Source organism: Pogona vitticeps, chromosome 12 (assembly GCF_051106095.1).
Source record: "Pogona vitticeps strain Pit_001003342236 chromosome 12, PviZW2.1, whole genome shotgun sequence".
Lineage (NCBI taxonomy): Eukaryota > Metazoa > Chordata > Lepidosauria > Squamata > Agamidae > Pogona > Pogona vitticeps.
The window spans coordinates 375,343-390,678 of NC_135794.1; the positions used below are offsets into that span (position 1 = coordinate 375,343).

General features: G+C 57.0%; 1 protein-coding gene across 3 annotated transcripts in view; it reads right to left on the reverse strand.

Moving 5' to 3' along the window:
* Positions 1–642: 642 nt before the first annotated feature.
* Positions 643–15,336, reverse strand: part of RFX7 (regulatory factor X7) — a 29,689-nt gene continuing 14,995 nt past the window's right edge. For all 3 annotated transcript variants that reach the window (XM_072982112.2, XM_078381194.1, XM_078381193.1), the window contains 7 exons: positions 15,014–15,096; positions 13,500–13,622; positions 13,184–13,300; positions 12,706–12,790; positions 11,862–12,069; positions 10,639–10,946; positions 643–8,428 (listed from right to left, as the gene is read on the reverse strand). In XM_072982112.2, coding sequence (XP_072838213.2) covers positions 4,976–8,428; positions 10,639–10,946; positions 11,862–12,069; positions 12,706–12,790; positions 13,184–13,300; positions 13,500–13,622; positions 15,014–15,096 — 4,377 coding nt within the window. In that variant the 3' untranslated portion in view covers positions 643–4,975. The remainder of the gene's footprint in view (positions 8,429–10,638; positions 10,947–11,861; positions 12,070–12,705; positions 12,791–13,183; positions 13,301–13,499; positions 13,623–15,013; positions 15,097–15,336) is intronic.

Sequence of the window (15,336 nt, forward strand, 5' to 3'; positions counted from 1 at the left end):
GGGGGGGGGGCGGAGGCTCCATGCTTTCAAGTCTTATTTCTTGAAAAGTGGGGAAAGGAGGAAAGGGCCAAAGGGTGGCAAGGGGGCTGGGAGGGGGGGTGTCAGGCGGGGCCTCTTTATCCTCAGGGCTGCTCAAGGCCCAGGGGCCTCCCCTCCGGGCTGTTGTGGGACTCCCACTCCCCCCCCCCCAAGTCAGCCACCTCTTCTTTGATGGCTCCCCAAAGGGGTGACCCCACCACCTCCTCCTCCTCCTCCTTGGAGGAGAGACAGCCTGCTTATTTCCTTTTCTTCCAGGGAAGGGGGTGTAAGGGCGCCCACTTTGGGGGGGGGGTCTCTCCCTCCTACGTTTGTTCCCCAGGAGGGAAGCCCGCCCGAGGGGCTTCTGCAACCAGGTGGAGGGTTCTCTCCCCCCCCCCCCCGCTCGGGCCCTCTCTCTTCCCCAAAGGGCTCTCGTCACCCCAAAGAGGCTGAATTCTCCAGCAAGACCTTCTTGCCAAAAACTGCAAGGGAGGTTCCCCCCCCCCCCAGTTCCATCCACTCTGACACCTTTTCCTCCCAGGACACGGAGGCGACACCTTCCCCTTCCTTTTTCTCCTCTTTGACCAGAATTCGCTCGTATTTAAGAAACAGCTCAAGTCCGGCTTCATATAAAATGTTTTATTGTTTCTGAAAACATTTAAAAAAACAAATTTTGAGCACTTTCAATAAAAAAATTAACTGAAATGCTACTGCAATATCCAACTACTGTCATTTCAGCAGTACAACAGACAACAAAACACCTGGGGAGGGGGGGGGGCTATTGACTGTGCACTCGGATGAAAAGGCAGACAGGGTGGGGGCCCAGCGGAGTCTTCCTCTCCTCCTCGAAAGCAGGGGCAGGCGGGAGTTAGTAGTACAAGACTTGAGAGAAATGTCAGATGCCTCGGGCAAGAAACAACTTCCTTCTTTTCAGTTCAAAAGTCAGTGCTTATTGCAATTATTTGCAAATTCTTTACTTCATGAATTCTCATGAAAAAAGCGACGCCAAAGAGTTGGGCTTTTTTCCCCCCTCCCAACGCCAGAGCAACAAAAACAATCCGAGAAAAGAACATATCCAACAATAACGAAGCAGAATTAGTAAACATTTTTGTTTTTTAAATGTAGCTACCAGGTGATTCAGCTATGCTCTCTGGTTAACACAGAACCAGGTCAGATACAGCGCCAAAAATAAAATTTAAAAAACCAACCGAAAATGGAGGGGGAAAAAGAGAGTGTGGCTGGGGGGGGGGTGGGGAGGAAGAGGAAGGGTTGTTACAGGAATCTACCTAGCACTGTACAAGGTAAGAGAGTCAAGAGAACACGCATGCACATTGTGTGGTCATGTATTAACACGGTGAGGCAAACAAAACATTTTTTTTCCTGCTGTAATATTCTCACGTAAGAGAATAAGAAATAGAATCATCTCATTGAGATCAATGCACATTGCTACATAAGGCAAGTTCCCTGTCACCAGGATGACGACACGTTGCCTTTTAAAAACGAAACACATTAATAAGTTCTCTGTAGTCGTTTGCTTACATTTCTTTTCGTTCTTTTTTTTAAAAAACCAGCTGTGGGCTGTATTGGTTGCATTTATCCTAAGGAATGTGCCTACCACAGTTCAACACAAGCTTTAGTGCAAAAGGCAAACCCCGGCGCCGTTCGAGGGGCCACAGACAAAATATTCTTGGCGACGCTGCCGGAGGGGGGGGGGGTCCAGCGCCTCTGGTCTTTCTTCCACTCAAGAGGGTCTCTCTCAAGAACAGCTGCGCCACAACATCCCGGCCCTTCTCGTCCTAGGAAGGCCCACGCGCAGGCTCAGGGCCGGAGTGGCCACAGTCCTGAGGTGCCTCCCGACCGAGAGAAAGGGGGTTCCACCCTCCCCAACTGGCAGGAGATACCCACCCCCACCACCCCCACCCGGGCTTGCACAATGCGATGATCCGCAGCGCCCCTGCTCAACCCAAGGCGAAAGGCATCAATGCTAGCACCATGGAAAAAAAGGGGGGGGCTCAGCAGGCGGTTCCTTCCGACATTCAGCACAGGGAGGAGAGACGGCCACCCAAGCACAGACCCACCCAAGCCCCAGCACCACCAGGGGCTGGTGGTGGTGGTGGTGGTGATGGTGAGAGAGATTATGCAAAAAGGTTTCAGACCCCAGGGCTCTCAAAACCCAACTTTCCCCAAAGTTGTTTTCAACAGTGATCGCGTTCCCACTAATGTCACAGGGGTCCCTGAGGAGACTTGGAACCCCCATCCCGAAAAAGCCTCTCCTGAAGGCAGTGATTGTGGTGGGCACACGGCGGCTGCAAAGCTTCCCCTGTGAAAATGAATTGGGCCAGACTGAATCTGCCCCGCGTCAGCTTTCCAGCCAGGGCAGCCCCCCAGGGGCTCCGAGTCCGGGCACCCCCACCCCCCTCGCCCAGGCCCAAGGGCTAGGCTGCTCCTTCCTCTCCCTCGACACGCACGACATACCCCTCCTGGTTTGGGTAAGGGGTCCATGTCCAAACAGACCTCAGCGGGACCCCTGCCCGAGGTGGGGGGGGCGAGTCCCCAACAGGGGGAGTCCAGCCGGGCGTGGGAGCGGCCGGCCCTTTTGGCCACTGCCATGCCCAGGATGAGCCTCGGAGGGCCAAACCTCGTTGTGGGGTTTGGTTCCCCTCTGCCCATTTGCAGCTGTTCCAGGGAGCCACAAAACTGGGTGGAGAAGAGGGCCACGCTCCCTGCCCCTCCCCCCGGCCAACCCACAAAGCAAGTTGACCCTCTCCCTTTGGAGAAAGGACTGTGTGGGTCAATGAGCGGGTGGGCGGGGGGGGGGAGAGGCCCTGTTGCTTGCTGCCTGGGATGATCCTGAGTCCTGGGGAGGGAAGGCCGGCACCTCGCCCGGCCAGGGGAAGGGAGGAAGGCTCAAGCAAGCGCTGCTGCTGTCCGGGAGCCCCACTCCCCAGCTCCCCCCCCACTCCCTCTTGGGGAAGGGGACTGCACCTGCCCGATGGCAAAGGGATGGCCTCCTGTGGGCAGCCCTGCAGGAGAGCCTCTGCCTTGGCCCCGGGCCCTCTTTTGCTTCTCTGCCCCACCTGCCTGGCATTTTTTAAGAATTTTGTTTTATTGGCAAGTGGCAATCTCTCAGACTTGGTTAAAAGAGGAAGCAGCGCAGCCCCAGGGGAGCTGCCGCCTGCCCCAAGCACCAGTAGAACCAAGTCCTGATGCCTTGGCTTCAGCCCTTTCGGAGGGGGGGGGAGAGTGCTGCCCCCAGCAACCCATCTGACCCCGAGCGGGGACGTCTGCAGGTGCAGGGCCCTTGTTTTCTCCTTGGTGGCTTTTTGCAAGGCAAGGGGACGTGACCCCCAGGGAGCCTTCTCTGGGCAACTGGCCCACAGCAAGGGGAACGAAGCAATCTCTGTGGCATTTGCATAGGAGAAGATGGCGGCAATGGGGCTTTGGGGGGGGGAGGCAAGGAGGAAGAAGAGCCCTAGACTACTGCCCATGGTCCGGTGGCTGACTCGCGCAATGCCCGGCAGCATTGATGGCTCTGCAGAAAGTCTCCCCGACCCCTTTCAGCAGCGAGAGCAACCCAGGGCAGCTCTCCAGGAAACAGCCGGGCAGCAGCATCGCACGCACGCACGCACGCACGCACGCACGCACGCAGCAGGTGCTCTCTGACTGTGCCCCGACGTTTGGAGGGGCAGATGAACTGGGGAGACCTTGGTCTTAGTTTCTGGTTTTTCTAACACTGATAAGAAGATTTTAAAAAGAAAAAAGAAAAGCCTAGGGCCGTGACAAGGAGGTGCAGCCTGCAGAATGGAGAGAGTCATCTCAGCCGAGAAGGAGCTTCCCTTCCCTTCGCCAAGGACACGAAAGCCAAGGTGAAAAAAGGTTAAGAAGGGAGAACACCTTCTCAGAAGATGGGTTGGTGAGCGCACCCACCAGTGACTACAACGGGCAAGAAAGAGAGCGCCTGTTCTGTCTGAAGCGGCCGGCGGGTGACTCTCCCCCTTTCTCCCTGGGTGATCCCTCTCTGCTCTGAGCCCTGGACAGGGCTTGGACCAGGTGTGCACGCGGGTGTCCCAGGGAGGTCTCACCCCTCGCTTTCCTCGAGCCCATCGCCCGGCCTGATCCAGCCCAGTTCCCCGCGGAGCCACAGGAATCTTTTCTGGGGCAACTGTGCCCCCCCCCGGTGAGGAAACCGGCCCCTCTGTGACCTCAGGCAGCAACAAAACAGGAGGGGGGCCCCAAGCCCAGGCTCCCCTTCCGAAGTCTGGCCACTACTACGCAGATGGGCACTCGGGGCTCTGACCCCCCCCCCGGCCGAGGCAGTCCACCTACCCACCTGCTCCTTCCTAGGAGGATTGGGGGGGGGCTCCCTCTGGTGCCACAGCCAGCCAAGACCTGCCTATGCCTTCCAGGCCCTGTGGCTCGGGTGACACGGCATCATCCACCAAGCCCCACGGACGCGGCACCTCCAATCACCTCCCTGGCCCTGGCTTGGCCAGCCAGGGTTTCCCGTCTGAGGAAGCCCACGCAAAGCTGGCCACGGTCAAGGAGGTCCCCTCAGCCACGCGCCACTTGGGGGAGCCCCTGTGCGCCGGTTCTTTTGCCTCTTTCATCTTGCTATCCTCGTGGCACCCGGTCTGCTTGCTTGTCTGCTTTCTTTTCCTTTTGCTACAGCAAGAAAAGCTTCTCAATATGTAAAATTTTTAAATCTAATACTGGCTCTGGATCAGGCTGTATCCTTCAGAAATGTCTTTAAAACTGGTAAAATTGTGTATTCCCTGCTGAAGAATAAAACAGCTGGTAGAGCAATATTTTTTTTCTTTTTTTAAAAAAATGCCACCATAGTTAAGTGTTTCTGCTGCAAGAGGCACTTCCATTAAGACAAATACAATACGCCTGTCTTTGAGATACAGTGTGCTACATACATATTTTATAGATTTTCTTTTCTTTCGCGCTTCAAAAATCAACCCAACATCTCCACCGCGGGATGATCCTTGCTCTCCATCCAGTCAAAACCCGCCGAGCTCATGGAGTTCATAGATTCGTTGCAGATCTGCTGGAACAAGGGGTCGTTCTTTAAGTCTTCCAGGGTCGCCTCGTCATCCTGGCCCTGCTGGTGAGCCGGGTCAAACAGCAGGTTCGTGTCCAGAGCGTTCAGGTCGTTGATGCTGCTGGAGAGCTCCGAGGTCAACCTGAGGTCGCTGGAGAACACGGAGGAGGCCACCTGGCTGAGGTCGGAAGCCACCTGGCTGACCAGCTGCTGGCTGGGCTCCAGGCTGCTCTCCTCCTCCAGCAGGTCCTTCACGGTGGCGCTGAAGTCCAGCTGCGGCGGCGGCGGCTGCTGCTCCCCGGCCTCGGAGGGCGGTGCTTGGGGGTCTCCGGAAGCAAAGGCCATCGGATCCGTGTTGCTGCTTTTGGTGAGGTAACTCGGCGTTTGGAATTCGAAAACTGAAGGGCTGGCGTTGAGCACGTCCGGGGCGTTGGCACTGGGGAAGGCGGGCACCGAGGCCTCCAGGATCTGCGTCAGGTTCATCCTGGCCGTGTAGTTGGAGGGCAGGTTGTTGATGCCCAGGCCCCGGACGGCGTCGTCGTTCTCCGAGTCCAGCTTGCTCAGCAAGACGTTGGTGATTTTCTTGGCGTTGGCTTGCTTCGGAGGCGGGGCGACGGCCGTCTGCATCATGACCGTCAGCGGCACCGACTGGCTCCGCTGGGCGAGGTTGCCGGCCCCCGCCGGGTCCCCGTGGAGGCTCCCAAACGTGCCGTGGACCTCCTGGGCGCCGGGGCTGCCAAACGACGCCGTTGCTGTTGCCGCCGCCGCCGCCGCCATGCTGGACCGCAGCAGGTTGGTCACCGGGCAGCCGGTGCTTCCGCTCAGGTTGCGCTGGCGGTGAATGGCGGGACTGACGCTCCGGCATCGGAAACTGCTGCCGGTGGCGCTGCCGCTGGCGGAAGGCGTCCCTTTGTTATCCAGCGGGGCAGGGACCGCGAAGCCTTCCTGCTTGTTGCTGCCGCTGCTGCCGCTGTTGCCCCCCCCACCCCCGGCGCTCACAGGAGACACTGGTGTCACCCGGCCGAAATGGGCCTCGTGGTGCCGGGCCTGGGCCTGGTAGGACTGGCCCGGGACCGCAAAGGCGTGGGGCTTCCGGAACCGGTCCTCCACCAGCTCCTGGTAGGTGGGGAGGATGCTGTGGGCGGAAACAGAGGGGTTGCTCACCCCGCCGTAGCCCACGTTCATCCACTCCAGCTTGGTCTTGTCGGGGTGGGTGGCCGTGGGCCGCTGCATGGGCTTCACGGGGCTGCTGGAAACGATGCTGGCGTCGTGGTAGGCCATGCTGGAGCTGATGGGGGTGAACGCAAAGGGGTTCCTGCACTCCACGGGGCTGGGCGGGACGCTGCTGCTGCAGTTGGAGTGGGGCGTGCCGATCGGGGTGTGCCGGCTGCTGCCCAGGGCGCTGTCAACGGGTGTGGTCTGTGCCAGCCGGGAGCAGGGGCTCTCCCGCGACACCCCTTGCGATCCGGCAATGATCTCGGAGGTCGGGGTGGGGGTGGGCGTCGGGGTGGGGGTGGGCGTCGGGGTGGGGGTGTGCACCGGAGTGCCGCTATTATGGATCTGGTGGAAGAAGTGGGAGCTGCCAGCATGAGAGGACAAGGCGGCCACCTGCACCGCCCCCTGGCTCTGAAGGCCCAGGCCCAGGGACGGCCCATACAGGTGGGACATCTGCTCCTCCATCAGGACCAGCTCCTCCACGATGCTGTCCTGGGTCAGCTCTTCGTCAAAGGAAAAGAAGTTCTCATTGGACTGCGAGGCAGCATCCTCAAACTCCTTGAGCTCGGGCTGCAGAGCGAGCTGTCCAGCAACCTGGGCCTGGAGCTGTTCCTCCAGAGAGGGCCCTGGGCCTTGGCCCGGCGGCAACTGCTGGCCGTATGGGGCCACCGGCTGCGGCTGCGGCTGGAGTCCTTCGAAGCGCACCGGCTCCCAGGCGGACTTGGGCAGGTCCTCCGCGGTGCCTGGAGGCCCCGTCAAGGTCAAGACCCCGAGATCCTCCTCTTGCTGCTGGGGGGGCGGCGGCTGGGGGGGCTGGGGGGGCGGCGGCTCCTTGCAGGGCAGGGGGGCAAAGGTGGAGCTCTTTCCGAGGTGCTGCCACACGTTGGGACTAAAGGTGCCGTCGGGTTTCGAGGCGTTTTCCAAGACAAAGACGTTTCCTTCCAACTTCACCTGGACGTCCGAGGACGAAGCCGCTGCCAGCTGCTGCCCAAGGGTGGCATCTCCGGCACTGATGACAATGTCGGCGTCCAGGGGGCAGGAGGTGACCAGGCTGCCCGAGGCTCCCGAATGGACCTTGATCATGACCTTGCCGGGCACCTGCAGGAGCGTCGCTGGCCCGTCGCTCTTGGCAAGAGCCACCATTCGCGGCACGGCTGCCTTCCCGGCGCCCGCCTGGGTGGTTTCTGCACCGGCCACAGACGCTTGCACTACGGACAGCTTCTTCACCGGGGGGCCCTGGGTCTCCCCAGCAAAGGGAGAAGGGAGTCTCTTCCGCAGGCTCTTCACGTACAGTTTGTCGCTACCGGCAGGCGAGCTGATGCTGCCGGTGCCAGAAAAACCTGGCGTGGCGGCCAAGGGAGTGGCAGTGCTTGGGCTCCCGTCGGCGGAAGGGGCCGAGCGGCCTTCGCTGGGCTGGGCCAGGCCTTTCTTTCCAACGTCCCCCTCCCTGCGATCACAGCCCGGAGAGCATTTCACGTCTCCGACACCCTCCTCCGGCCGAACCTTCCAGGCCTCGGCTTCCTCTTTCCTCTGCTGACCAACAGACACACCAGCTGGAGGGCCCTTGGCCGCTTTGGACACGTCCGGATTCTCTGGTCCCTGGAGCGGGCTCTCCTCCACCACCACCACCACCTCTGGCTCCATTTTCACCTCCACGGAAGAGGTGGCCGGAGCCGAGCCCCCTCCGCTGGTTCTGGGGCCCGGAGACTGAAGGGAAACCACGGAGCCATTCTTAATCTGTGGGACGCTCCTCAACTCTTCCGCTGTTCCAGCCAAGCTCCCTGCAGGGCCCGTGTGCTTGACTGGCGTGGTAGAGGAGCTGCTCGGGGCAAGAGAGATGGCAGTCATTTTGACCACGTTCATGTGCTGAGCGGGGACCACCGTCTTGATGGGGCTGCTCGTGAACAGCACGGTCGTCGGGGAGCGGATGGTGAGGGCGCTGGTGTTGGCCGGCTTGGGCAGGATCTGGGGATACCGATGCCGGGCCGACCGGTCCCCAACTGGACTGGCGGGGATGTTCTGAGGCGTCTTTGGGGACTGCTTGACCGACTGCATGTGCTGCGTCACCACCTGGACGTTGAGCGGGAGGACTTTGCCCTCGGAGGAGCCCACGGGGCCAGGCGAGGTCACCAGCGGCCGGGACCTGGGCACCTGTTGGGAGAGGAGGAGAGAGTTCAGTTCGTGGGCGACGCAAGCAAAGGGCGCTCCTGGAGAAAAACTAGGCCAGGGGCTCCTCCTTCATTCCAGCAGCAGCAGCAGAAAGGGACGGCGATGGGCCAGTAGGACGGAGCCGTTTCTCCGCCACACCTTCGTGACCCCCGCCCTCCAGCTCCCACAAGTCCTGGTGCTTTTCTTTTTCAAGATGAAGTATTACTAAGATTTTAATGAAGAGGTTTCAAGGGACTTCAATTCTAACTGTACTTTAACAGGCTAATCCGTTTAATTTTATATTAAATCTCTGCCACTCTTCTATGTTATGTGTCACTAAGTGACTTCCTATTTTTTAAAACGTTTTTATTTATCTAAAACATAAACATAAAATACACAAATTGAAATACAATATAACTGTGTTCCCCACCACCATAGACGGGACCTCTTGCTATAATCTTCTTCTTCCATTTATATTCTTCCTCTTCTTTTATTGTTCACTTCTCGAGAACTGCATTGATTCTTAGATCTGGAGCTTTCCCCTTTCCTCTTGTCAATACTGCCCCATATTTCATAAAAACTATTCTTTTTCAACTCTCCTTTCTTAACCTTTAAATTACAAGTTAATTTATCATTTAGATATTCCACATTTCTCTATACCATTCATCCATTTGAAATTCAGGATTTTAATTTCCATTGCCTAGCTATTATTAATCTCGCTGCTGTTAATATATTAGTTATCAGTTCTTTTATCATCTTATCATATTCCACATTTTCAAATATTGATAACAAAGCGATCTCAGGATTCAGTTCTATATCTTTTCCACATATCTCATTTAATTCTTTAAATATTTGTTTCCAAAATATTTGTACTATTTCACATTCCCACCACATATGAAAGTATGTACCAATTTCCTTCTCACATTTCCAACAGACATTCAGATAACTAGCATTAAATGTATTTAATTTTGTTGGCGTTAAATACCATCTTAGTCACTGAGTGACTTCCAACTTATAGTGACCTTCACAGGGTTTTCAAGGTGAGTGAGATATTTAAAGAGCAGTTTTAATGCTGCCACCACCACCACCACCACCACCATGGCTGAGTCAAGATTTGAATCCAGGTCTCCCATTTGTCACCCTGTGCACAACACCAGACTGGGTCCCCCCCCCCCTTAGGGTGCCTTAAGGCTATTGTTCTTCACTAAACTGTGAGCTCCCTCAGGCCCCAGATTTGGGAGAAAGGAGGCATGTAAATAATGAGAACTAAATCAACTTGGGTTGGATTGAATTGGACTGAATGAAAACATGACATTTACCCCACTCTGGAAAAAAAACCTGCTTGACATGGCCAACCTTCTCCGCCTCCAGAAGGAGCCCTTTCCAACTCCTTCAGACTTTTCAACCCCTGGAGAGTTTGGGCCGAGGCGCTCGCCTCCTGCCCGACACAGACGCTGCCCTCGAAAAACCACTCAGGGGTGTTTAGCTGCCAGTCATCTGACCTGTTTTATCTTTTATCAGATAAACATTCGAATTATAACCACTCCAAGATTTCATTACTCTAAGAGATATGTATCTACGGTACAATAATGGTCACGATTACAATGTCTGCACTTTTAGTATTATCACTGATTTTCTTTTAACATTTCATTTTTATTATTTTACACATTTTCCCCCAATAAAGACATATATATTCAATAAAATTTCCTCTCTGATCTACCCCTCAGTATAAACCACTGCACTGACACAACACTGGCCTTATCCATTGTTCTATGTTTTCCACTCTGGCTTCACGTCAGATCCTATCGCTCTTCCGCCTTTTATTCCCACAGCCCCAAATCCTCTAGTCGTTCTATGCCAGCATTAACACAAACCAGGTAACGTTTGGCAGGCAAAGTCACAAGGTCAGTGCGGACACGCTCTGTGGAACACGCCAAGCCACACAGCTCAGCAAAAGGCGGCCCAGCGCCAACTTCATCCTGTGGAGAAGCTGGCGGCCAAACCGGGGCCGTTTGTCTTAAAAGGCGGGCCGGGTCCCGTTCGTCTCATCTTCCGCCCGGGGCAGCCCCTCCTCGGCTCTCTCTCCGGCCCTCCCTTGAAGGGGGGGGACTGTGCCTGCTCAGTGCCCCCTTCCCTTCAACTCCCTGGTGTCCTGGATCTCCTTCCCCAGAACGCAGACCCGACCGTCGGCCACAGAGACTCTGCAGACCTACCGTGATGGGGCTGGGGACGGCGGCCACCACGATACCAATAGGTTGCGGAGACAAGATGGCCGGACTCCCGTTTGAAAGGCTGGCGACCCCGTTGTTGTTGTTGCTGGCAGCCACCCCTTCGGCCTTCTTGGCTGGGGACTCTCCCGGCAGAGGCGACTGGAGCTTCTGCTCCTGCTGCTTCTTCTGGATCTTGCGCTGCAGCTGCTGCTTGGCGTCCATGGGGGAGGAGAGCGTCTTCACCTGAGGCTGGAACGAGTGGCTCTCGGCCGTCGGGACGAAAGCGGACGGCTGAGGGGTCCCTTTGATTCCTGAAAGAGCAACGACAGGCCGAATGGCAGGAGCAAAGGGACGGAGAGATGGCCCGGGGGGTGGGAGTGGGGGAGTATTTTATTGGATCTCATCAAGCTTGAGCTGTTTGCTTTTGGACCACTCAGTGAGAGCATCGGCTGTTGAGCAGCATTTTACTGATTCCCCTTTAGGGTTGCCCTGCTGTGAGAGGTGGAAACACCCCCCCCACACACACACACACACACTCACGACCACACCACAGGTAAACCGGAGGGCTGCCAGGCCAAAGTCCTTCCCATGGTCAGGCCAGCTCTCCAGGCCGAGAAGGGCTGCAGGGCTTTTCCCCACCGGGGTGGTGGTGGTGGTGGTGGTGTAGGAGCTGCATATCCCACCAAACAGCCGGCCCACCCCTCTGGTGAGCAACAGCAGCCAGCGGGACGGACTGGATGCGGCCCTTCTTCTGAAGATGTGGGCATGCCCTTGAGGCCACGGCAGCCTCGGGCCTCTGAGGCCACAGGGCCCTCGGACAAGCTCTGATCCGCCTCCGCTTCAGGGAGACAGGGGCCTCTCCACAGCCAGCCCCACCCTGTGAAATCCAGGGGCTCTGCGGTGTGACAGCAACACACACCCATTTCTACCATGGGGACACGGGACTACTTCGGCCGTGGCAGCTGGAGGCTCTTTCATGGGGTTCCTCAGTAAGGGTGCCGAGAAGGAGCCAATATTGCAACCCTGAGCAAGAGAGGAAGGCGGCTTTCTGCAGACCAGGTTCAGTGGCCCGGATGGAGAGGAGACGCGCCAGGAGCCATGCTGATGCCCCTCCGAGCACGCCTCCTGCCACCACCGCCACCCCCCCTGCAATAAACAACCCATGCTGGGCTTTAGCAGCACAACAGCCCCTCCCTGAGTGACCAGTCAACCTCCCCCCCTCTCACCTGCTGGGGCTCCAGCCATCACTGTCAAAGCGGCCATGGATTTGGTGCCGATGTAGTGGCTCTTGACAAGGAAACGGGAGAGATCCAGGACCGAATCAAAGGGCTGGCTGAGCACCTTCTGGGCCCACTCGCAGACCAGCTGGCAGGCGGCTGACACCACCTCCTCATCAGCACTCTGCAGGTGCCCAGAGGGCTCAGCTCCTTCCAGCTAAACCAAAGCAAGGAAACCAAGAGGAGATTCTCAGCAACAGCAGCCTCCGCCGCCACCCCAAGCCAAACAATGCCCCCGCGGCCCACCCATCGAAGGCCCACCGCCCTTCGGGAAACCCAGACCTCCTTCCCCAGCCCAGGCTGGCCGAAGGCCCAGTGAGCGCAGCCGGGGGGGGGGCAATCTGGCTTCCCTTGAGAACGCCACCGGCTTTTTATCACTAACCTATCCAAACTTACGTTGTGAGCCACACATCCAGTAAGTTAGGCAAAACTGAGTTACGTTACGACTGGCACAAGAAAGATGGACAACTTTCTCCTTTTATGGTATGGCTTTTTCAAAATTACTTTTATCCTTCCAGGTTGTTTTCTATGGTCTCCCTACGTACTTACAGAGGTTCCATATTGCAACTCCCTGAGGCTGTGGCCCTTGCACCCTCACATCTGACCTGGGCGGGCGAAGGAGCACCCTTGGCTCTGTCGCTGCACTCAGTTACTCCTGAGAAGGAACTTCCTCTGAGTGATGGTTCTCTAACTAAACCACAACACGTATCTCTGCGTTACAGATGAGACACGGACAGCAGCACGGGCCATTCGTACGACCGCCTGTGTGTGTAAATGAAGGTGGATTATTTACCCCATCTCCCGTTTTACGGAAGTCCAGGTTAGGAAGCGTCGGCATCTGCACAAAAGCCTTCTTCCGCAATCCGCTGTAGCAATACGTGATTTAGAAAATTAAGGCATCATATTAACTTCAATGAGAGAACTAGTTCATCTTCTTTTCTGTTCTACCAACTTCCTTGCACAGAACAAAAGAGATCACGTTTGGTCTGTTCCCATGCAGGGGAATCGAAATCTAGGGTCTCTGCATGGAAGCTTGGAGGCTAAGAGAACTACACAGCTCTCTTGCTCCCTCAAACTGAGCCGGTGCCTTCCAGGAAGAGAGGGAGAAAATGAGAGAGAGAAAAAGAAAGACAGAGAGAGAGAGAGAGAGAGAGAGAGAGAGAGAGAGAGAGAGAGAGACAGACAGACAGACAGACAGAGACAGAGACAGAGAGAGAGAGAGGGAGAGAGAGAGAGAGAGATGTCCAGAAAGACATTCAAGTAAAGGATATTTTGATTTGCCTCTGGTGCCAAGGCGGCGAGCCTTCATGTTGGGAAAGACATTTTTCATGATCTTCCCGAAGTCAGCTGCACTTAATGGGTGGTAGCCAAGATTGTCACAATAGCTCCTGAAAAAGCAAGCCACAAAAGCCCGGTCACCCCCATCGCGGCAGGCCGGGCCAAAGCCTCTCAGCCTGGGCGATGCCCCGGCTCACCCCTTTGGGCTCAAGCATCTTCTCCGCTTCTGGCGTTCTTTGGCGCCAGCAGCGGCAGCTGACCGTTCTAGGGTCTGCCCTGGCCTGGCAGGATCGCTGGGGTAACACTTACTTGTATTCATCGTACACCTCCTGCTTCGGGAGGGAGGTCTCCGGGTGCTCCTCTAAGGTGTTCCGGATCCAGGAGAAGGCATGCACCTGCTGGGCGCGGTTGGATGACCCGGACAGCTGATCGCTGCGCCAGGGAGGGAGAAGAGGGCCGATTAGGGTTAGGAGGGCCCTTTAAGGGACTCCCAGCTCACCCCCCCCATCGCCCCCACCCAAGTGTTCCAAGGCAAAAGGGAGGCGGGCGGGCGGGCAAGCTTGGCAGGGCGCCCGCGGCCTCACCGGGTCAGTTAACCAGGGCACCTGAACTCAAGCTGGCCGGCGGTCAGGATCTCACCTACAGGAGTGTTTCTGAGACACGGAAGGGAGACTAGGAGGATGCTGACCTTCCTACCTCGTGCCCCACTGTCCCCAGGCAGCATAGCTTCTGGCCATGGCAAATGGGAGTTGTACTCTGCTCTGTCAGAGGACACCATGGCAGGGGAAGTTGATTTAGGCTGATGAACGAAGCAGCTTCTCCCTCAGGAGAGACCTTGCCCTGCCATGTTCTCTCGCTATCCCTAAAGCCTCCGAGCAACAGAAAAGCCTGCCCCCACTTTGCAGGGCCCTCCATACACAAAATGCCGTGGAGGAAGACAGCCGTGGAACCCCTCCGGTGGTCCACCACAGCCCTCTGGCTGCGTCTGGGCTGCCCTTTCCATTGAGTCCACCCCCGTCCCCCACTTGGACTGGCTGTGCTTCTTTAGGGGTGATGGGAGTTACAGGGGAGGATGGGGGGGGGAAGAAAGACCCTGAAGGGCCACCAACCATCCACCCCTGCTTCAAACTGCTGGTGTATGCACGCACGCACGCCGCCTCTCTTCTCGCCCCAAAAATAGCCCCTGCTAGCAGAGCCTTGGATCCCCCCTACCTTGGCAGGCGTAGCTGTGTGCCACGAGCCACACTGACTGGGGGAATGCCAGGGGCCAACTGCTCCAAGGGGTCCCTTTCCCAGGCAGCCATGCCTGGACCCAGAGGAGAACTCAGGGAGGGGGGAGGGTCGAAGAGGAGGGAGAGGCCGGCCCAGCAGCAGCAGCTGCCATGAGCAGCAAAGGAGGTGTTCCTTCCCTGCTGGGTGGGCTCAGCACTGGCGACCCCCCCCCCACCCTCAGGCCCAGAGGTACAGAGACAGACAAGAAGCCGGGGGTGGGGTGGGGTGGGGTGGGGTGGGGTGGGGGGGGAAGGTAGGCCAGGAAGTGTGTCTTGCCCCCAGTCAGCAAGGATCTCCATCCCCACCCCTGGTCTCTTGTCCTTTTGCACATGAGAACGAGAGGAACAAGGGTGACATCCTTCATTTCTCTCCCAGCAAGAGGCTGAGATACGAGAGGAAAGACAAGGCAGGGCAGATGGGGGGGGGTGCCGTCCCAGTCCAGGGAGCCTGAACGAGAGGCTGGGGCCCGAGAAAGGGCTGCCTCGCAAGCAGGACACAGAGCAACACAAAATGCCCATGGAAATCACACAAAGAGCCGCCGGGCGCCTTACCTTTTCTCTCCACTGCTGGGACCAGAAGGCAGCTGAAGGTAGAGGTAGAGTTTCTGTAGATCTGTAAACTTCTCAACTTCTTGCTAAAACAGTTTTCAGAAGAGACAGAAACAAACGGATCATGTCATGCAATGGAGCCCATAAGGTAATCACAGCTTCACTTACAATTTGCTTCCAAATTCATTTCATGGCGCTGGCGTTGACCTACAAAGCCTTCAGCAGCTTAGGGGCAAGATACCAGAAAGACCAGCTCCTCCTATGTAAGCCTGCCCGGAATTTGAGACCTTCAGCAAAGGCCCCGCGGACGCCCTCGTCACCCTGAG